Genomic DNA, 24,525 nt, shown 5'->3' with positions numbered 1-24,525 from the left:
CAAAGCGAATTAACTCATCAGCATTTAAGACATCATTGTGCATAAATTGACTTCTGTTCCCTGCACAACAGGTGATTTTATTGAAAGTAATTCATTGATTGTGAAACACTTTGGATGTGCTGAAGACAAAAGGCAAAAATCCATGGAAAGTCATCTGGAAGCATGAAGACAGACAAATTTTTGGCACACGTCAACCTACACGATTTGTACAGACACGAAATTCTGCAATCTAATGCGAAGTACACTAGGTGGAAGGGATTCATAATCTTAAATATTAAAGAGGTATCTGCACACTGTCCAGTGTTTTATATCTCTGCTCCCATTTAACTGGCTGCTGTTATTTCCTTTACGCTCCACTTTTTTCCCTTCAAGTTGTAACATTTCATATTCCCTTAGACTTTTCCAGATTGCTCTATCACTGACACCACTGTCTGTTTTTCTCTCTAGTTCCAGTTGTCAGTCTCCATCCAGGATTTCTTTTTTGGATGTGCCATACCTGCTCTTGTACTTTAAGCCTGCTGCATGCTCTAAGATTACATTTTATCCTTTTTCACCAAAATCCTGGGTAATTACGCAAATCCTGCAAAAAAACCTACAACCTTTATAATCTCCTCCTACATAGTCACAAGATTTTTAAAAAATACACAATTGAGAAACTCAAATTCCACATTTGCTTACAAACTTGACGTTAGTATTGATACAGAAGATTGGCATAGTTGCAGTTGCTTTAAAATGAAGTAAATTTCTTTGGAGTTCACATTTTAAAACAGTCAAGGGTCAATATTTTAGCTTTAAAAAAATAACATCCCCCCCTCCCCGGCAACCAAACATCCTCAATGTGGTGCATTTACACCATGGCCAACGCACCAAACCTACACGTCTTTTTATACTAGGCAGCAATTTAGCATAGCCGATGCATGGCACATCTTTGGACTGTGGGAGGAAATGGGAGCACCTAGAGGAAACCCAAGCAGACACCAGGAGAACAGAATCCCTCAAAGCAGAAATCGAACTCAGGTCCCTGGTATTCAGGCAGCAGTGCTAACCACTACCACCATGACTTGCTGAAAAGTACATCATGGTCAAGGATACTTTAGAAAAAAAAAGTTTGAAGAATTTATTTTGTAAAGTCCTTATGCAATAAAATCATTTAAGTTTTTAAGTTTAAAGTTTTCAAACTGCCTCTTAGTAACTAATCTCTAAAATTAGCCACAGAATGTCAAAGCCGTTTCCTATTCACAGCACCACATATAGAGCTATTCCACTCTTTAGATCTTAGGAAACGTGCTCTGCCAAATGCTTTAGGAGTGCGCTTCTGGAACTTGAACAAAGAGGTTCAATCAAGCAAAGTCCCTATTAAACAAAGTTACTCCATAATGCCACCAAAACACAACCATAGCAGCTCACATTTCACTGATGAACAATAATGTGCATACAAATATGAATACAAATCACATTTCCACCATGTACTTTGCTATTTAATAACTAAATCCATACTTAGAAGTTCAACTGTTTTAATTTTCCAATTCTCTAAACTATTCTGCTCATTTTCTATTCCCGAGAGTCAAAGTGGACTGACCTATTAGTGAAATACCACAGGAGAACAGCTAACAGTTCTGTGCCAGCTGAATACTGTGTAGATTAGATTTCCTGTGCTTGATATGAGACGAGTGCTTGTAATGCCACTGCTCAACAGGGGTGTGTATCATGTTGTGTAGAATGATTTCTCTGAACAGATTTTGGCCACAAATTTTATGGCTGAGCTGCTAAAAAGGAAACAGTCTAAATTTAAGGCAATTATCCACAACATATTCTTTCCCCATTGTATATCCTTCATCATTAATCACAATTGCTCATTATTTTACCATTTGGGACTAATATAAATAAAACAACAGTTCCAATAAGGCCAGGTTATTTAAGCGTGAAAAATATCAGGGAACCCTTACCAAGTTGTGCCCAGAGAGGATTGTATGGATGTGATTTTCCCAATAAGTCCACATTCTGTGATGCATGTTTCTCATAAAAAGCCTTTATAGGTGGATGGTCATTTGGCATAACTGTGGGAACCCAGGCGAGATGATATGTGAGTACAGCTGTCAGCAAAGCTGAAAGGAATCTGAATTGGGGAGACAAGAAAATTAAGTTTTGAAAACATTCTGATCACACCAGCAAACTAGTTTCTCTAACACTGGGATAGATAACAATAGAACAAATGAATCACCACATGATACTCTGGGATAAAATTAATTATGTTAAAAGACTGAGTGCACTGGTGTTATAGTCCCAAGAGATGAAACACTAGGGGAAAATCTAAGCAAGTTTTTTTTTACTTTTGGGCATTTCCATGGTGGCAAACGAGTGAGTTTTCCCTTCAGTAGTCAACTCCAGGACAAGAACACAGAACATACTGCCGCAGAATATTAGATATAAAAGTAAATTGTGTTTAAAAAAAGGGAAATATTTGCATGATATATAATTTTAAATCAGAAATACACAGAAAAGAGGGAAGAATTACAAAGACAAGAACTATTATGGTTTAAAAAAAAAATGGGTGGTAGAAAAGGACAAATGGCTGATAGATTGCTGTGTGCTATAAAACACTCCTTTATATAAAAAAAAGTACTCATTCCAGCTCATCCCAATATAACAAAATCTCCTGATTACTAGCTTACGGTCCTCAGTTAGCAGATGATCAGCATTCCTTCATATTGACCACCATTTTGGAGCAAAGGCAGCAAGAGCAAAAAAAAACTGGGCTGTGAACTTCAAATATCCATCACTATGCATGACTGGCTAGCTTCACTGACTGAGCTCTGGAAGGCTCAGCTGCTGGACTGGTCTTGCAAACAGATAGTGAAAGAATCACTACAAGCAAAAAATATTTTTTCAAATGTTTCTATGACAGTATTAGTAGCAGTGATCAAAGCACAGTCCTCTGGAGACTGCCTTTGCACTAATGCCACTTTCAATTGTTCTGAGGCACTGTGGGCCATCAGCAGAATATTTTCACATCACAATCAGCAACCCCACTGCATGATTATTTTTCACTGCTAGTATTATCAAGCCACCTTTCTTCAATGAGGAGTATCAGATGCAGCATGTTAAAGCAACACCTGATATACCTTAAAAATGAGATGACAACTTGGTGAACCTACATCAATAGACAGCGATAGCAGCATGCTGAACACTCTCAAACAATAGGTCACGTTCGATCAAAATTCTGCAGCCCCGCTATATCCATGGTGGCACACAATTAAACAAACAAGGCCACAGCTCCATTAATATCATAACATTGAATTATGGCAAGCACTCAATGCAGAAGGCAGCCCTTTCCAGCCAGAAGTGCTGAGTAGATGACTCATTGAGGTCTCTGCCTGAGATCAGTAACCACACCACATGGATTGCACCCATTCATCATTACTTTCCCAATTAAATCAAGGATGAGTTGAGACTCTCATTCCACAAATTAAATAAAAAGCCTCGAGCATCATAAATGCCAGGTCTTCAGCCAATTTGATTTAAGAGTAAGAAATGGCTGAGCTCACTGGATACAACAAAAGATACAGGACAGAAAGCATAGGGCCTGGTGCTTCTTCTGTTTCCAGACCTCTTATTCCTCCACACAGCCCCACAATCACGCATACTACCTTTTCCTCCTTCAAGATTCACAAACCATAGAAAAGACCCTAATAAAATGATAACATATCGCCATCTGGCTACAAACATTAATGAGCCGTGCTGCATAAATATCAGCTAATTTTAAGAGCAGCAACAATGTGATCCCACTATGACTTGAAACAAACCAGGATATACAAATTTTACTTTAAATATTCTTAAATTGCCAGGAAAAGATTCCATTAATTATTTAGAACACTGTAGATGACATCAATTTTGGTAGTGCTGCAGCCCTCATTAACATGGTTTGTACACGGTACCATAGGAACACGGTGGCAATGAATTTATATCTGGAAAAAAGATTCAATACTGGCAACCAGATAAAACTACACAAGATCTTTCCCATTATGTAGGAGAATTCTTTCTCCCACTTGGGTGCACGATATTATTCAATATAAATTATTTCATAGGAATGCAACTGGATTCTATTTAATCAGTAATCTCACTGGGTAGGAAGATCAAATGACTTCTGAGCAACAAAGTGGAATTATTTAATAACGTAGGCCTTCACCCTTATATGAGAAGCATCAAGTACCCAGTAGCCTCTTTGGATGCAACTTTTAAGAAGCCAGAAGACACTGAATGGCTTGTAACTGTGTCTGTGTTTTCTTGACCAGCATGTCTGAAGAATGTTGATTGTTGCTTCACACTACAATACATTTTCAATATCTACTATGCAACAACTTTTAACATGATAATTCCTCAAAAAGCTCAAGATCACTATGATTGAGTGGGATAATAAACAAGTAGACAAAAGGACAGTGAAGTTAATGAAATAGACTCTTGAGAATCATGTGTAGGGTAAAACAGATTACTGATTTGTTATGAGCTATTACACACTCCTGGCAACTTGACCACAGTCTGCTCATGGTAAACATCCATTAACTAAATGAACAGAGCCCCAGTCATGATTCCAACCAGTTTGTAAGACAATTATCAAAGCCAAAGGCCATCTAGCCCAAAATCATCTGCAAGAATTAAATATGAACATATGCATCAGGGATAAAAGCAAACCATTCAGTCCCGAGCCTGTTCTGCCATTTAATAACATTGCCTACATTATACCAGTGACTACAACTCAAAAAGTATTTAATTGACTACAAACTGATTTGAGACCTCCTAAAAAGCACTGTATCAATGACAGTTTTGTCCTCTCATTACGCCAACATGCAGTATGCAGAGTGACTATAGTGAAGTTGGAGGCCCAATTCTCCAAGGATTATGAATCACAGGGCAACCACTGGAGTTAAAGAAATCACTACATCTCCAAAACAATTCCCCTGTAGCTAATACAGCTTTACCATTCTGACTTAACTGGGGTCAACCACAATATGCCATAAATGGCACTGCCCTTCTTTTATACTACAGAAGAGAATTTAGCAGACAAACCTTCTAGACATTAACAAACTAATATACAGAAGTTAGAGAAACAATCAATTGTACCCAAAATGAGGATAACTGAATTTATACTAAAAAGATTTAAATAGAATTACGATTTATATGTCTTAAACGTGTTTTAACTTGAAATGTATTAAATATTAATGACTTATTGAAAATGTATTAATTGAACATGTATTATCTGAAAAATAGAAACATGCAAAGATATCATTCAACGACTAAATTATGAAAACTTGCATCCAGAAGACAAAGGATGTAGGCAAACTAGTTGATTAAATCAAATGGTAGGGACATTTTAAATATTACAAATGTATAAGATGTACTTGCTTAGGCCTGGAGGAAGATCAAGGTGATGGACCCTCAACTGGTGTTGTGTCAGGTCTTTGCAGTTAGCCAGTGCTGAATTATGCAACACAAGGTTTCTTGGATGCCATAGCAACAAGAAAGCAACCTATGCCAAGACACAGACTTCTACTGATTAGAAGGAACTAATAGAATCTAAGATTAGAAGGAACTAATATTTAAGATGTCAGATTGTGATTCGGTTCAGAACACTGCGATGATTAGATTGACATGCTGAATAATAAATGAAATAATAAGCTAATTATTGAGCTGAACTACTGATAAACTGTATAATTGATTAGCTTTTTGGCACGAAAAGCAGGATCTTCTGAGAAAGCTCTACGGTACGCTTGTGTCATTAGACATGAGGTCTCCCTTCAGTCGAAGTTATTGTTTTGTCTATTGTATGATTATGGTTGAATTTGTGTTTTGATAAAACTTTTAAAATAAATTCATTACGCTTAATAAACACAATCATTTTACTTTTGCAAAAGTTGCATTTAGAATTAATCTAATTTGGTCACCTAATTGACATTTTCCACTACATATGCTAATCCCCAGGATTTGTTAATCAGACACCTACCCGCAGTTTAGGAAAAATCTAGATTGAATTGACAATCGGAATTTTTCAAAGAATGATCTAGGTACAAAAATTCAGTACAACCTTAACTCAAGAACAGAATTGTTTCCCGTTCTCTCAAACTATTACACAAAACTTTGTATACTGAAGTTATAGCCTTAAATGGAAAAATGTAATAAGAAATTCCAACATCAAAGACATGACACCTTCCCCATCATCTCCTCCCATAGCATCCACATGGTTGTAGAATGAAGATTTCACTTAACATTTTTCCAGCAAGAACACTTAGTTACTGCATTGGGGTTGACTTCAGGTAGTTTCATCACTTTCTGGTGGGCTTTTCAATAAGAAATTGGAACCAGAAAGCTGCCCGAAGTTGCAAATAGCAGCACAAAAACTCAGTGAAATTAATGGGCTTAAAGAAGTTCGGAATTGTCAGGATGACTATTCTGATTTTGTTTTAAAGTCAGTCTTTCAGATTTACAACTCTGCCTCTGGCTGCTCAGGCTGCAGTACAAAGAACCTGAGCAAACAGTCTCCAGTCTCCAATATTCGGTACCGACCTCTTCTGGGTCCCAGTAACATCCTGGCTTTAGTACTGAAGGTTTGTGTTCCAGAACTAGCCTTACTGCTAGCCAAATCGTTTCACACAGTTACAACACTGGCATCTAGCAGACAAATGTAGAAACTGCCCAGATCGGCTCTGTCTAAAGGCAAGACAATACAGTCTAATGATCAAGGCAAATGGAATGTTGGCCTTCATAGCGAGGGGGATAGAACATAAAAGTAGGAGGTCTTGCTGCAACTGTACAGGGTGCTGGTGAGGTCACAGCTGGATTACTGTGTGCAGTTTTGGTCGCCACACTTGCGGAAGGATATATTGGCCTTGGAGCGAGTGCAGAGAAGGTTCACTAGGCTGATACCGGAGATGAAGGGGTTAGCCTATGAAGAGAGACTAAATAGACTGGGCCTGTACTCACTGGAGTTTAGAAGGCTGAGGGGGGATCTTAGAGACGTATAAAGATAATAACGAGGATAGATAGGGTAGAGGTAGAGATTCTTCCCACTTAGAAAGGATAGCAGAATTAGAGGACACAGTCTCAAGATTGTGTGTGTGTGTGTGTTTGGGGGGGGGGGTGCGCAGTTTAGATCAGAGTTGAGGAGGAACTTCATCACTCAAAAGGGTGGTGAATCTCAAATTCTCTGCCCGTTGAAGTGGTGGAGGCTACCTCACTGAACATATTTAAGTCACGGGTAGATAGGTTTCTGATAGACAGGGGAATTAAGGATTATGGGGAGAAAACAGGAAAGTGGAACTGATCCACTTCAGATCAGCCATAATCTTATTGAATGGTGGGGCGGGCTCAAAGGACTAGATGGCCTACTCCTGCTCCTATTTCTTATGTTCTTACACAATCAATTACCAGTCCATTAGCTTAATCAAGTGTGTCATTACTTGCTTTCAGCTCACCCACTGGCTAGCATTGCAAAAAGCAAAAAGACAGCAGTGTGTTAACCTCTCTCACCACTACATAGCCTCTCCTTCACTATGTAGTGCCTTTCCCAAATGACATTGTGAACTGGGTACACTGCAGACCAAAGCTAAATTGTAGGGGATTTAAGGTACCTTGGCTCCAGATACAGAGCACACAGGTCCACAAGTGTGCAACTACACCCTGATATCCACAAACCCAACTTCCAATTTATATGAGTAAATAGCTTCACTGCTTTGTGGACAGCCCAAGAGTGATGATTAAACGAGCATAGATAGCAAATCCAAAGCAGAGTTCTGTAGGTTGCAATCTGAAATCCATCAGGCAGCATTTTGATAACTCCTATATCAGGGCTGGTCCTAAACAATACTGGTTTTATGCTTTCCTTTGAACAATACTAGCAATGCTTACAAAAGGGGACCTAAACACCTGGACAAATAGTATGGAAACTCTTGAGTTGCCCAAGTCTGTACCTGAGAGAACACTTCAGTTTTGTGGTTTATGTCGACAAACACAGGAAGCAGTTATTGATTGTAAGCTCTCACTCAAGTGAGATTGAGCATGAGCATCACAGGTGACTTCTGATGCTGGCAGAAATCATGTCTCAAACGTACACAGAATAACTATCCAATTAACAGCTGAATCTAGGGATGAATGAAGAAATTAAGCTAGCATTGGCTATTGGGCTCAATCAGCTCTCTTGAAGACAAAGACAAGGATAATCACCACTCAAACTAGCAAGCAGATGGAAAGGCAGATGACTCATTACTTCAAACTCCACACAATGGAGAAGGTGGCCACTGAAGTTTTAAATGCCATTTCATGTTTTCTTGCCATGCAGAAACTGGACAAGCCCACCAGAGTAGGGTTCAACAAGGCCATTGACTGCCTCACTATTGGCGAGTCCAAGAAAATATGGCATTCTACCTAGAAAAGATGGTATTCTAGGGGTTTCATCACTGACCAGAAATGTAAAAAGCTGTGGTTACAAGAGTAGGTCAGAGGTTGGGTACTGCAGAGAGTGATCCACTTAACTATCCCACCATCTACAAGGCCAAGGAAGCAAGGTAACAGAACACACTACTTGTCTGACTGAATGCAGCTCCAGCAGCACTTAGGAAGCTCAACACCATCCTGGACAAAAACAACTTGACTGTACCCAATCCACTACCTTTAGCCTTCAATCCCTTCATCCACTGGTGCACAGCATAGAAGCCAAATTAACCTTGTTAACACACCTTATGCTGTAACCATATAGGACTAGATGCAAGATGCTAAAACAAGAGAACACCAAACGTTTAGCTGCAAATCTCTAGCACTCAGCAACAGAACATTTTTAATACTTGAAATACATTGGCAGAGAGTCAGAAAATATTGAAAAAGTTTACTGAAACGTCTTAAGAGTACCATATACATACTGATTCTTTGACATGTGCTCTATCAGCAATGTGAAATCTCTAACAAAATGACAGCATAATCGACTCTTCTCTGATATGTTAAACATCATGGTAAGCCATGCAGGTTCTGTGATCCTTGGGACAGTGTAAAGGTTGCATATAGTGGTCCTGTAAGAAAAAACATGTTTAAAAACATTAACCATGCCCCATGCATTTTCTGATCACAGAATATATCCTATACAATCCCTTAACTAGCTGTAATACATTTGCTTTGTCAAAACTTCACATATTGCAAAAGAATCATTCCTTGGTGCACAAAAAATTCTTACATTTTACATGTACATAAACTTTTAAATTATGGTCTTGGTCTTTAACAGCACAAATTGAAGCAGTTAATATGTCCAGTGCATATTTTTTAAATGAGTGGGAGTGAGAGACTGAGTTCATGGTTTAAGCTGGGCAAGAAGCTGAAGCAGGGAACATTGCTTAGGCAAGGAAAGGTTATATTGAGATTGGGGGACTTGCATAGGGCACAAAAGCAGATCAACTAGGGCTTGTAAATCAATTTGTAAACCACTTCAGGTTCAAGCCAGGAACAAATGCTGGTATAGGGTTTGAGCTGCTGTGGAGTGCAAAGCTTTAAACTGGCTCCTAAACATCACAGCATAGCTTGCATACAATTTCACATATTATGAGGGAGGCAGGAAGCACTCTGGCTCCTAGATGTTGGAATATTGGGAGATGAGATATTTTCTGATTTGCTAACATTTTGATGCCTGGGTCTTGTTCACCTGATTGTTTTCTAGTTTTGTTAATTATGCACAATTAGAGATAAAGAACATCTAAAAACAACAGGGAAGGTTGACTACAGAATGACATGATGCCCAACATACAAGAGACACAATATGAATACACAGCATATAATTCACTCAATTGCAAATTGCTTCTCACACTGTACATTGTACAGTTCACTCAACTACTGGCCACAATGAATTTTAAATATAAATAGTCCTTTAAGGATACATTATAAAGCTGGGATAGACTTCAGAGACAGCTTGAAGATAACTGCTACAACATGTTATTAACTATATATAGATGCAGCTCAACAGCTGAGTAATCAAGCCATAGTCCAGAAGGATTTAAGATTACACATGTTTAATAAATCTCAGCCAAGGAAATAATAGGGTGTTGCAACTGGACTCGTGTCCTTGGACTAAGAGAAATTTCAACATTTTCAAAGATTAGTCCAGTTAGAAAAAAAAGACTCAGGAAAACTACCCAAGGAAGTTAAAGATATCAGCTGTCTCTTGATTCAGAATGACATCTACCTCAGGGTGATAAGCTTCTGCTACGAGTTCTTATATGACTGAACTGGCCAATTCTCAACTCAGATCTTTGGGCACAAGCAGCAGGACGTCCCACAGAGGTAGTGGTGTGGTGAGTGCAGGATTTGCTTCCTTTTATTTCCTTCTCTGCCACTGCTCTGCATCATCATGGAGTTTGGACTCAAAGCATGATGCAGCTTGATGGACAAATCGATGCCATTCTGAACATTTACTGGCAAACTCCTCCCAGATATTATACAAATTGAGAATGCAGTTAAAGCTTTGGTCCTTGGATTTTTAGTAGTGGTATAGTACAAAAATAAGGGAGTTTTACGAAAAAGTACACTGATTTACCCTCAGCTGCAGTACAAGTTCAGTTGTGGGCCGCATAACTTAAGATATCTATGCCCCATAGAGGGCAGAAGTGATTTACAAGAATGGTACCAAGGATGAGACACTTCAGTTCTGTACAGACACTAGGGAAGCTGGGGTCGCTCTCCTTGAGCAGAAAAGCTTCAAGGAAATGTGCTAGATATGTTCAAAAATCGCAATGGCATAGTTGTCAGAAGCTCACCTTGGTGTCAAGCCGTGAACAGCTTGGTTCCACTTCAGACAGCCACAGGGAGAAGGATGGAAATGGGTGGACAGAGAACAGAGTCTGTAGCAGCAATCAAAGACAATGGTTTCCTTCTCCCCAATGGAGAAAAGGTGCACTGATCCAGTGATGGACATTAGAAAAATAGCCAAGTGGCTAAGCAGCAGAGCTGGGCATCAATGATCATGTGAAAACTGACGGTCTTTGGATGATGTCACTGAAGAGCAGCATGTAAATGGGAAGAGGGTACAACAGATAATTTCTTACAAGAGATGATAGTGGAGGAGCAGGAAGAGAATCCATCACAGGGGTTCCAATTTGATATGAAACCAAATGAATGGGCAGTGAAGAATCAGAGCAGGATGGTATGATCAACTGTGAGATGATTTGCTTTTGTCAGTCTCACAGGATGTCATTTGTAACTTTGATAAGAACAGTTTTGGTATGGTGGCCAAATTCATTAGTGCAGGAAATTACCTAACTTATAATCCTTTCACAATTAATGGTTAGGAGGAACATGTGATTAGTACTCAATTGCAGATGAGCAAAACTGTACAAATCCCTTCATATCTCACCTGAATTCGCCCAGGCCCTCCATTACCTGGCTGATGAAAACCTGTACTCTCTGACTAGAGTCTGCAATCTTTCTGCAGGAAATCATTGCCTATGAAATGAAGATGACAAGGTTTTAAAGAATACACATTGAGACCTCATGTGTTACTTTGTGCTCAAAATGCTGATGAATGGAACATTTGCCCATCTCACTTTTATTACTCAAATGTCTGCAAGTGCAAAGTAAAGGTACTTCACTTTACATTAAGACACCTCAACCTCGTTTCAAGTTATGCAAGAGGCTTTACAGTGGAAATTTTCCTATTTCCCACACCTGCTTTCAACTTAGCTCTAATTGTGACAACCAAGGGCAGGTTCCATGAGATGAAGTTTGGCCAATGTAGTTGAGATCACCTGAACAGCAATTTGTGCAAGACCTTAACAAAAGGGAGACAGGTTTATTCAATATATCCAGAATGGATTCACAATTGTACAAATCCCACATTACAACTTTGCTAAAATTAACAAGAAAAAAATGCACTCAATATGCAAACCTGGGTTATCAACAGGCTTGAAAATACATCTAGCAATAAAATGTAATAGATTTAGATAGAAAAATGGAGCGTAAAATAGTAATTGTTTGGTACCTTCTCAATTGCACTCTTTAGCTTGTTCAGGTGAGTCTCAAAGAGAGGGAAATGTGAGAAAAAGAACTCCTGGAAAGTCTTGTTCCCATCTTCCTTCTCTGGCAAAGAGAAAACAACACTGATGGCAATCTTCTTCCTCCGGACCATCTGAGGGTTCGAAGTAAAGCTCTCATCTGCCATACTGAATGTCTCCTCAGCTGACCTTGTAAATAAGGATACATTAAACACAAACAAACCAAAATCAATCATTGAGAATAGGAATATATGAGCATATTAGTAATTACTGCACTAGTGAGCAGGAAATAAGAAATAGAAACAGGAGTAGACCATATAGCCATCAAATCTGCTCAGTTATTCAATACTATTATGGTTAACCTCAGGACTTCAACTCCACTTATTCATCTGTTCCCCATATCTCCTGATTCTCACGAGACCAAGAATCTGTCTGTCCCAGCCTTGAATGTATTCAATGGGGAGCATTCATAACTCTCTACAATAGAGAGTGCCAAAGATTAACATCCATTTGATTGAACAAATTTCTTCTCGTCTCAGTCCTAAACAATTGATTCCTTTACTCTGAGAACATGCCCTCCCCTAAATGGGGGGACTAAATGTGTCAGTTATAATGGGAATATGTAAAAACAACAGGGTTGTTGTCATAGAAATCATAGAAACCCTACAGTATAGAAAGGGGTCAACCAGCCCATCGAGTCTGCACTGACCACAATCCCAGCCAGGCCCTACCCCCATATCCCTATATATTTTAACTCACTAACCCCTCTAATCCACGCATCCCAGGACATTAAGGGGTAATTTAGCAGGGCCAATCAACCTAATCTGCACATCTTTGGACGTGGGAGGAAAGCCATGCAGACATAAGGAAAATGTGCAAACTCCACACAGTGACCCAAGCCAAGAATCGAACCCAGGTCCCTGGAGCTGTGAAGAGCAGTGCTAACCACTGTGCTATCGTGCCACCCACAAAACAACTGCTGGAATTGATTATGCAGTTAGTTAGTGGGAATATTTCCTGTAATGGAATATTGGAATGGGCGATTTTAACTTCTCCAACATAGACTGGTATTCCTTCAGTGCCTGGAGCCTGGAAGGAGCAGAATTTGTTCAATGTGTCTTCTTGAATCAATATGTAGATAGTCCAACTCAGGAAGGCATGGTTCTGGGAAATGAGCTCAGACAGATGATTGATGTCTCAGGGACTATTCTGATGGAAGCAGATTCTATAACAACGTTTGAGATATTGGGATAGATACATGCATTGGCAGGGAATAAAAGGGGTATGAAACATGTGGAGGCAAGAAAATATATTTGAGAAGCATCCGTGTTGGCACAAACTTAGTGGGCCAAAGGGCCTGTTCATGTGTTATAATATTCTTTGTTCTTAGCTCAATCACAGCAGCAATGATTGGAATTATTTCTGATCAGCTTTTCAGCATCTCTGATTCATAGAACCCTTACAGTGCAGAGAAGAGTCATTCAGTCCATCAAGCTTGTACTGACAACAATCCCACCCAGGCCCTATCCCCACAACTCCATGTATTTAACCTACTAATCTCCCTGACATTAAGGGTCAACTGAGCAGAACCGATCAATCTAACCCACACATCTTTCAGACTGTGGGAGAAAACTGGAGCATGGAGGAAACCACACAGATACAAGGAGAATGTGCAAACTCCACACAAACAGGTGACCTGACACCAGAATTGAACCCAGGTCCCTGGTGCTGTGAGGCAGCAGTGCTCACAAGTGTGGTGCCCGATAGCATCATGCAAAGTGAAAATATTTCTGAATCTCTAATAACAATACTACACAATGTCCTTTTCCCACTGGTAGAATGATTTTTCACCCCCGATTTCTACATAAGTCACTCATACTCCACAATCTGAATGCAATCGCTGATTTGTAATTTTTTTTTAAATCTGTAGGTCTGATCACAGGATACCAGACACTTTAATTTTTAAAATGTTTTGATTTGCCATTCTTTAGCATTACCAGTTTCTTTCTTCAGATGTTTTGTTTTTGCACACGATTATTGGTCAAGAAGGCAAGATTACACTATAAACTTTACACTAAAAGCTTTACACTTACCACCTGGGAAAAATGCCATTTTCAAGACTGGTAGTCTGATTGCGTAGCCAGCGCCGTTGAAAACTACTGGCACAGCTACTGGAGTAGGAGGAATTTGGAGAAGGGAATGGTGTAATCAAAAGACTGCTTAGGGAAGCTGCAAGATGAAATATACAAAAACTGATTAGGATGCATCTCAGCCACAGAAGGCTTAAGAGATAACAAACATACAATTGTACCACAAGCAACCCCTTTTCCAACTGCACTAGGATAGTTTCTGAAATAGAAAATAATTTTACCTTAAATGATGAAAGTAAGAAAATTTCCAATCTCAAAATGCAAGATTCAAGCATGATATCTTATTACTTCCAATTTGAGTTTCAGATTTGAACTTTTACAAATGAAATAAATCTGGTGAAAAGTTCATCCGAGTCCAATTCATGGCAGTTTAAAAAGTATCAATAGCCTACTGATACATTGGTTTAAGATTATTTGTGAACTTAGGATTCACATTATTTAAATGTAAACGAAATGTAACAAATACCTGACCGTGCTATTCCACTATCTCCATCTTCACTTTGACCTCGGCTTGGCATATCTACAGGTGTACTATGAGCTACAAGCAGAAATTTCAAAATTAGGACCGTCACCACATTTTTGTACTTGACATAAATTGCAATTCTCATTTTTGTTGCCAGTAGCAAAATAGTAATTAATTCACAGGGAGGATACAGTTGTTAGGAATTAAAGGAGAGACTTTCAGATCAAACAGTCATTCTAACAGAAAAGAAACATCACAGGCAAGAACTGTGATCTCTGGAACAATGGTTGAATCTTTTTAAACTCAACACAAACATTTCCATTACAATGCGCACATCAAATCAGATTGCAATAGAAGGATATTTCACTACTGTACAAGATGCTGAGCCAATTATACTGTGTACAGTGTGCAATATTATTCCTCCATCTCCTGTAGTGAAATGATCTTGATCAATGTTGCTCAAATCAGTGTTCCTTTTCAAAATGTCGATTGCACGTTTACGCATCTTTTTTCTTGGCAGACAACTGCTATTTTTATACAAAGCAAAACCATCCACAGAAAATGGACAGAAACCAAATGGCTATAATCCCTTTTGCCCAATTTCTAATTGAAATTTATGATTATGTTTTGTTACAACTGCAGAAGAGCCACACACACTGATCGAGTTCACATTTGAAGAACAGCACCCAGGGAAATACTAAACGTAGCCATGGACTGACAGCTGGGTATCCTTGCTTTCAGAAGAAAAACAATGGTGAAAGTCGTCAAAAGGCAATCAGAAACAAAAAGGTAAAGACATAAAAAGCTGGCACAGTGGTTGGCTCTGCTGCCTCACAGCACCAGGGACCCAGGTTCGATTCCCAACTTGGATCATTGTCTGTGCGCAGTTTTCACAACTCTCTGCGTGATTTCTTCTGGGTGCTGTGGTTTCCTCCCAAATCCAAGATATGCTGGTTAGGTGCATTGGCCACACTAAATTTGCCCTCAGTGTACCCAAATGGTGCCAGAATGGGGCAACTAGGAGATTTTCACAGTAATTTCATTGCAGTGTTGATTCAAGTTTACTTGTGATTAACTTAAGGCAGAGGAAAGCAAACTACTTTTGCTGTTTCCTTGTAGTATGACTTCTCAGGCTCCAAGGCAGATCAATATAGTAGACTTCAATTGCCACATGCTATTACTTAAATCAAAAAAGCACAAAATGCACTTTTCATTTGTATTATGACATTTGGACATAACATTGCTCATTGATTTCCACATCACCCTGTACTGAACTCTGCAGGTTGCTCCTGCCACGATCATGTACCACATGTGGCAGGCTAGTTATCCCAAGTGCACACCACCCAGCATGATTGAGCTACAAAATGATTTTAAAAGTTAGCATATTATTATTATTGGGCATGCTATAACTACTGAACAAAAATACAGTTTTCAATAAAAAATTACTTTGTTAACAAAAGGACTCGAAGCTACAACTAAATTATGAAGTCCAATTCTGAGAATTAATTTCAATCCTCATCTATTGCCCCAACTAACTAGCACCATTCAGTCTTATCCCTCCCCACCTCTAACCTCCTCCAACCTTTGAAGTTAGAAATCATAAAATCACATCAGATTTGTAGTACCACCTCACTGCAGAAAGTGATCAACATCCACAAAGATCTCCCAGGAAGAGGAGCTGCATTCTCATTTAAGTAGTCACTAATTTCAAATCTTGATGGGTTAGATCAAATTAACTGTCAATCCTTTCTCAATCAAATTGTGTGTTCTTAGGGCAATGTGGCAACACAGTGGTTAGCACTGTTAGCTAAAAGTCTGGATTCAATTCCTGACTTAGGTCACCGTGCGGAGTTTGCACATTTTCCCCACGTTTGAGGGAGTTTCTTCTGGGTCAGGTTGATTGGATATGCTAAACTAACCCTTAGGTTAGAGGAATTAGCAGGGTAACTAAACACAGATACGGCCTGGGTACGAGTCTGCACCAGCACCAATGTGCTGAATGGCCTCCTTTTGCATTTAAGGAGGCTACAGTTTAGCAATGGCTCCTTACTCACCCAAACTGAATAAATTATTAGGATTAGTCAAAACTTACAAAAGGAAATAAATTACATTTACAGGCAATGGTGAACTTAAACTTTCAGGCTAACACTGATTTGTAAATCACACTTGTAAATTTATCACACTTGATAAATATAATTGAATTATTTGAAAAAAACAAATGCGATGAACAAAGGGAATACAATGGACATAACACACTTGGACAAAGTTCAACATTAATGACCTGTTAAGATATAGATTACAGTATTGGAGGTGAAGTAGGAGCATGTACAAACTGCTGATAAAGCTAACTCTGTCAGGAGGCTATTGGATCAATAATGATCAAAAGGAAGAATCATTAATAATGTCAACAATAACACCCCATTGCCATTAATCTACTCACTAATACTCAGTTCAGGGTTCTGCCAGAACTCAGCTCCAGATATAAATTCAAAGGCGGAATGCCACAGAATTGTTGCCCCAACACTAAAGCAGCATCCAACAAATTATGGCACGTCGGGGCCCCAGCAAGACTGAGCTAAGCAGAAATCAAAAGAAAAACCCTTGAGTGGTCACAGGCGTGACAATGGAAGTGCCTGTATATCCTCCCAAGAAAGGAGACCAAAACTGTACACGGTACTCTAGGCGCAGCCTCACCAGCACCCTTTTTAGTTACAACATAACCTCACTGTTTTTAAACTCCATCCCTCCAGCAATGAGACAAAAAATTCAATTTGCCTTCTTAATTACCTGCTGCACCTGCAAACCAACTCCTTGAGATTCCTGCACAAGGACTCGCAGGTCCCTCTGCACAGCAGCATGTTGCAATTTATTACCATTTAAACAACAGTCCATTTTGCTGTTATTCCTACCAAAATGGATGACCTTACATTTACCACATTGTACTCCATCCGCCAGACCCTCTCCCACTCAGACTATAACCCTTTGTAGACTCAATGTCCTCTGCCATCCATCTTAGTGTCATCTGCGAATTTTGACACATTACACTTGGTCCCCATCTCCAAATCATCTATGTAAATCGTAAACAATCACAGTCCCAATGCTCATCCCTGAGACACACTAGTCACTGATCGCCAACCGGAAAAAACACCCACTTACCCCCACTCTTTGCTTTCTGTTAGTTAACCAATTTTCTATCCATGCTAATTCATAGAAATTCATAGAAATCCTACAGTGCAGAGAGAGGCCATTTGGCCAATCGAGTCTATATCGACCACAATCCCATCCAGGCTCTACCCTCATAGCCCCACACATTTACCCACTAACCCACACGTCAGGACATTAAGGGGCAATTTTAGTTTGGCCAATCAACCTAACCCACAGATCTTTGGACTGTGGGAGGAAACCCACACAGATATGAGGAGAATGTGCAAACTCAGTGACCCAAGCCAGGAATTGAACCCAGATCCCTGGAGCTGTGAAGCAGCAGTGCTAACCACTGTGCTACCGTGCCACCTATACCTGCCTTTTGTCTACTTCCTTTTTTAAAATAGTGGCATCACATTTGCTGTTTTCCAATCTGCCAACGCAGAGTCCAGCAAACTTTGGTAAATTACCAGTGCAATTGCTATTTCTCCCGCCACCTCTTAGTACCCTGAGATGCATTCCATCACGACCAGGAGACTTGTCTACCTTTAGCCCCATTAACTTGCCCAACACTACGTCTTTTGTGATAATGATAGTTTCTAGGTTCTCACCTGCCATAGCCTTCTGTCAATTTTTGAAATGTTGTTATTTGCGTCTTCCACCTATGAAGACTGAATGCCTCAGCCATTTTCTCATTTCCAGTTATACATCCCCCTTCTCACCTTTTAAAGGACCCATGTCAACTTTAGCCATTCTTTCATTTTATATATTTGTAGAAATATTTGCTTTCTGAGCTAGTTTACTCTCATAATCCATCTTACTTTTCTTTAAAGGTCAGCAGAAAGCCACAAAAAAAAACTATAAACATTTTTCAATCCTTTAGGTTTCCACTAATCTTTGCCATTTTGTATGCATTTTCTTTCAATTTGATGACACCCTCCTTTATTTCCATAGGTATCCACGGCTGATTATCTCTTTCTACAGTCCGTTATCACTGGTATATACTTTTGCTGAGCACTGTGAAAGATTGCTTTAGAAGTCCTCCACTGTGGACAGTGGGTGAGCCTGGGTAATAAACTCTGCCAGTCAATCCAGACTGGATTGAACAAACAGCCTCCTTCTGCACTATAGGGATTCTATTAATCTATGTAACCTCGATAACAGCCAGGTTAGCAGAAATATTGATCACCATTTGAACCCTTCTCTCCAACTTATAAGATGACAAACAGCAATGTCATGGGAAAATGATCCCCTCCAAATTACCCTCAAAGTCACACCACCCTGAAATGAAGTATGATTTCTTCATTGTTACTGGGTCAATACCTTGGAATTTCCTATTTGACAACATTATAGAGATGCTTCTGCAGTGCTCAGTGAGGGCACCAATATGTAACAAGTCCTACAAGAGAGGGGACAGTGCTAGACCTAATTTTACTGAATCAAACCAGATAAGTTGTAGAAGTTTTAGTGGGGTGCATTTTGGCGATAGTGGCCATAAGATGTAGGAGCAGAATTAGGCCATTTGGCCCACTGCTCTGCTATTCAATATGGCTGATAAGTTTCTGAGCCCCATTCTCCTGCTTTTTCCCCTGTAAACTTTAATCCCCTTACCAATCAAGGGCCTATCTCGGTCTTAAATATACTCAATGATTTGGCCTCCACAGCCTTCTGGGGAAATGGTCAAGAGCTTCAAGTTTCTAAGGGTTCAGATCACCAGTAATCTGTCCTGGTTCCCTCCATGCCAACACTAAAGCCCACCAGCGCTTCTACTTTCTCAGGAGGCTAAGGAAATTTGGCACATCTGCTACAACTCTCATCAACTTTCACAATGCACCATAGAAACATTCTTTCTGGTTGTATCACAGCTTGGCATGGCTCCTGCTCTGTCGAGACCACAATAAACTACAAAGGGTCATAAACAAAGCCTAGTCCATCACGCAAACCAGCTTCTCATCCACTTACTGTTGCCTCAGAAAAGCGGCCAGTATAATTAAGGGCTCTTTGCAGCCCAGACAAACTTCCACTTTCTTCCATTGGAAAGAAGGTACAAAAATTTGAAGTCACATACCAAAATGACTCAAGAACAGTTTCTTCCCTACTGCCATCAGACTTTTGAATGGACCTACCTTAAGTTGATCTTTCTCTACGCCCTAGCTATGACTAATACTACATTCTGCACTCTTCCTTCTTTGTGTATGCTTTGTATAGCATGCAAGAAAATATTTTTCACTGTATACTAATGCATGTGACAATAAATCAATGAATTCCATAGAATCATCCCACCTCTGGCTGAAGAAATTCCTCATTTTGGTTCTAAATCCTTTATTCTGAGGCTATGCCTTCAGATCCTAATCTCTCCCACTAATGGAAACATCTTTTCCATGTCCAGTCTATCCAGGCCTTACCCTACTAACTCAGTAGCAGTTAAGGTAGTTGTGTTTAAAGCTTAATTATTTGTGTCACATTACATGAACGCTGCAATGAAGTTAGTGAAAATCCCCTGGTCGCCACACTCTGGTGATTGTTCGGGAGTCAGAGGGAGAATTTAGCATGCCAATGCACCTAAACCAGCATGTTTTCTGGACTGCGGGAAGAAACCCAAACAGACACAAGGAGAACGTGCAAACTCCACAGTGACCCAAGCCAGGAACTGAACCCAGGTCCCCAGTACTGATGGGCAGCAGTGCTAACCAATCCAACACCATGCTGCCCATGGAAAGGGACAAAGATGGACTGGAAATAAATTTGAATTGGGGAAGGGCTAATTTTAATAAGATAGGATTGGGCCAAAGTTAATGAGAACAGCTATCTGCAGGAAAATCTAGCAGCGGGATCCATTCAAGAAGGAAAGAGAGGGAGTGTACAGGGCCAACGTGCTCCTGCGAAAGTGAAGCGTGGGACCAACAAGTCTAGAGAATGCAGATGTCAAGGGAAATCCAGGGTTGGATTAGGGAAAAAAAAAAGGAAGGTTTGTGCCAGACAGAGGGCTCAAAAAGTGGAAGCCGTAAGTAATATAGGAACGGCCAGGGGTTACTTAAGATGAAATTAGGAGAGTGAAGAGGGCCCATGAAGAAAAAGCACTGGTGGATAAAGTAAAAGGAAAATCCAAAAGATGTTTTGCAAGTACATGAAGGGTAGGAGAATGACCAAGGAAAGGGTAGGGTTCACGAGGGACCAACATAGCAATTTGTGTGTGGAGCTTGAAGACACAGGCGAGATTTGAAACAAGTACTTTGCATCTGTGTTCACTTTGGAGAAGGATGGTGTAGGTAAAGAAATCATGGAGTGGCATTGTATTTCACTTCAACTTAATATTGAGGGGAGGAGGGATTAACATTTTAATGGGCCTAAAAGTAGCTAAATCCCCAAGCTTGATGAGATGTATCCCAGGCTGCTGTGGGAGCTAAGGAAGGAGATTGCCACAGCTCTGACAGTTTTTAAATCTTCTCTGGCCACAGGAAAGATAGCCATGATATAGAGATGCTGGCGTTGGACTGGGGTAAGCACTGTAAGAAGTCTCACAACACCAAGTTAAAGGCCAACAGATTTATTTGGCAGCTTTAGCTTTTGTAGTCTCAGGCTCCTTCACTCACTTCATGAAGGAGCTCAAGACTCCCAAAATAAATATGTTGGACTTTAACCTGGTGTTGAGACCTCTTACACAAGAAAGGTGCCAGAGGACTGAAGGAGCTAAAGACAAAAACCAGGAAATTACAGGCCTGAGCCTCAGTGGTCGGGAAACTATTGGAAAAGATTGAGGGACAGAATTAATCTCCACTTGAGGCAGCAAGGATTAAATCAAGGATAGTCAACAAGTCACGTCTTCCAAACATGATTAAATTTTTCGAAGAGGTGTGTAGATGAGGGTAGTGCAGTCAATGTAGTCTACATGGACTTCTGGAAGGCATTTGACATTGTCCCAAAAGGGAGGCTGAAGACAACAACAAATGCCCAAGATTACTGGAAAAACCAAATACCAAAACTGTGCAATAGTAGGAAGCACAGTGTGATGGTTGAAGATTGTTTTTGTGTCCAAAAGCCTGTGTCCAGTGGAGTTCCGCAGAAGGTTGGTGCTGGGTCCTTGTTTTGTAGTGTACATCAGTGATTTGTACGTGAATGCAGGAGGTATGATAAGCAAGTTCACAATGACAAATTGGTGTGTGGTAAGTAGCAAGAAACAAAGCCTTGGATTAAAAGGATGATAGATGGGCTGGTTAGATGGGCAGAGCAGTGGCAAATGGGATTTAACCCTGAAAAGTGAGGGGTAATGCATTGAGAGGATTAACATGGCAAGGAAATATACAAATGAATTGTCGGATCCTAGAAAGTACAGGGGATTAGAGGGACTTTGATGTGCATGTCCACAGATTTAGGAAGACAGCAGGACAGGTAAATAAGGTGGTTAAGGCAGCAACTAGGATACTTACCTTTTTAAAAGAGGCACTGAACATCAGAGCAGGGGGGTTACGATGGAGCGGCATAAAATAGTTAGGCCACAGCTGTGGTACTACGTGCAGTTTGAGTCCTAGGTGTTGCTACACTATAGGAAGTGATTGCACTAGAGGATTCACCAGAATGGCCTGCAATGGAGTGTTTCAGCCATCAAAAGAGACTGGATAGGCTGGCGCTGTTTTCCTTGCAGTAGAGAAGGCTGAGGGGTGACCTGATTGAAGTAGATAAAATTGAGGGGCATGGATAGGAAGGAAATTTTCCCCTTAGCAGAGAGAGCAACAACTTAAAACCTCCTGGTTAAGGGGCAAGAGAGTATGGGAAACGAGGGGAAAACCTTTTCACCCAGTAGGTGGTGGGAAATCTGGAACTCACTGCCTGAAAAGGATGGTGAAAGCAGGAACCCTCAAAACATTTGAATTGTATTTATATAGATGAGCACTTGAAATGCAATAGCATACAAGGCTATGGGCCAAGTGCTGGAAAATGGGATTAGAATAGATAGGTGCTCAATGGCCAGTGCAGACATAAATGGGCCTAAGGACCTCACTCCATGCTGTAAAACTCTATGACCCAAGGGGTCATCAGTTTCAGGGCAACTGAGATAGGCAAAAAAAAATGTAGCACAAGAGAAAACAAAATTTTTGACTTTTAAGTTGACTGCTGCTGAAGTAAAGATCAGGGTGAAATAATGCACTATTTTTAAATCTTTGACCACATGTGTTTATGGAGAATGTATCATGCTCAGTGAGATGATTTTCATTTGGGCAGCAAATTAGAATTACTTCCAAGATCATGAAGTAATCGGAGGAAATATTTCCCCAGTTCACAATTACAGGATTGTTATAGCACAGGAGGCAGCCCTTTGGCCCATCACATCGACAACAGCTCTCCAAACAAGCATAAACTTAGTGCCACTGCCCTGTCATTTCCCTGTGACCCTGCACACTATTTCTATTCAAATCATCTAATGCCCTACTGAATGCCTTGATGGAACTTGCCTCCACCACACTTCCAGACCCTAATCACTTGTTGTTTGAAATGTTTTATCATCACACTTACTTCTTTTGCAAGTCACTTTAAATCCATGCCCTCTTGCTCTTGATCCTTTTGAGCAGGAATAATTTCTCCCTCTGTCCAACTTCATGATTTTTAGCATCTCCATCAAATCTCCTCTTAGCATTCTTCTCTTGAAAGATACTGGTTCCAATTTCTTCAATCTATCCTTGTATTTGAAGTTTCTCATCTCTAGAACTGTTCTTGTAATCTTCTTCTGTAACGTTTCCAATGTGTTCACATCCTTCCAAAAAAGGGAAACATCCAGTCCTGTATACAATATTCCAACTGAGGTCTGACTAGTGTCTTGTACAAGTTCAGTATAATCATCTTGCCTCTATGAATAAAGCCCTGAATACTATATGTTTTATCAACTGCTTCTCCATCTATCCTGCCACCTTTAATGACATATATTCCCAGGTCTCTGCTCCTGCACTCGCTATTACCCCTTATTTTGTCTATGTGTTGCTACCAAAATGCATCACCTCTCATTCAACTCAAACTTCACTCGCTGCTTCCCTACCCACTCTACCAACCTATGTTCTTCTGAAATTCTACATAGTTCACAATACTGCCAAGTTTGGTGTCATCTGCAAACTTTCAAAAACACCAAGCACAAGATATAGATCATTAATATACACCAGGAAAAGCAAGGAGCCCAATATGAACACCTCAAAAACTATCTCCATTAACTGTTACTCATTGCTTCCTATTATTCAGCCAATTTTGCAGCTTCATTGCTGCTGTTATTTCTGAGCTATAATTTAAGTCTGCTGTGTGGTCCTGATTTGAATATCTTCTGAAAGTCCACATACACTAATTATTCCTGAAGCTTGCCCACTTGATGATAAACTGACTACTCTGTATTACTGGGTCTTTCCTTAATCTTTGAGTGAAGACATCACATTTGCAATTCTTCAGTCCTCTGGCACCTAATTGAATCCAGGGAAGGCTGGAAGGTAATGGCCAGCACCCCTGCAATTTCCATCACTTCCTTCAATATCCTTGGATGCACCTCATGTGGTCTTGGTGAGTTGTCAACTTTAATTACCAATGGCGTACTGGACATTTTCTCCACATCAATTTTGAACACTTTTAGGGAAAGAGTTTCCTCATCCATCCCCATGGCCTGTGTAGCAGAGCACAGCACTGATAGTCACTGGAAAAAGCAAAACACTGAAGAAACTGATAAACGTGTAAAGGACATGGGGAAAAAGAGGATTATAAAGTAGCTCGAAATGGTGCT

The 24,525-nt window shown here is 40.0% G+C and overlaps 1 protein-coding gene across 3 annotated transcripts in view; it reads right to left on the bottom strand.

The window, feature by feature from the left end:
• Positions 1-24,525, bottom strand: part of LOC145345905 (folliculin-interacting protein 2-like) — a 114,968-nt gene that overhangs the window by 29,406 nt on the left and 61,037 nt on the right. For all 3 annotated transcript variants that reach the window (XM_080193484.1, XM_080193485.1, XM_080193486.1), the window contains 6 exons: positions 14,634-14,705; positions 14,111-14,246; positions 12,005-12,206; positions 11,381-11,469; positions 8,907-9,053; positions 1,947-2,116 (listed from right to left, as the gene is read on the bottom strand). In XM_080193484.1, coding sequence (XP_080049610.1) covers positions 1,947-2,116; positions 8,907-9,053; positions 11,381-11,469; positions 12,005-12,206; positions 14,111-14,246; positions 14,634-14,705 — 816 coding nt within the window. The remainder of the gene's footprint in view (positions 1-1,946; positions 2,117-8,906; positions 9,054-11,380; positions 11,470-12,004; positions 12,207-14,110; positions 14,247-14,633; positions 14,706-24,525) is intronic.

The sequence above is a fragment of the Carcharhinus amblyrhynchos genome, chromosome 1, assembly GCF_965287045.1.
Source record: "Carcharhinus amblyrhynchos chromosome 1, sCarAmb.v2.hapA, whole genome shotgun sequence".
NCBI classification, from domain to species: Eukaryota; Metazoa; Chordata; class Chondrichthyes; order Carcharhiniformes; family Carcharhinidae; genus Carcharhinus; species Carcharhinus amblyrhynchos.
This window is presented reverse-complemented; position numbering and strand designations above follow the sequence as displayed.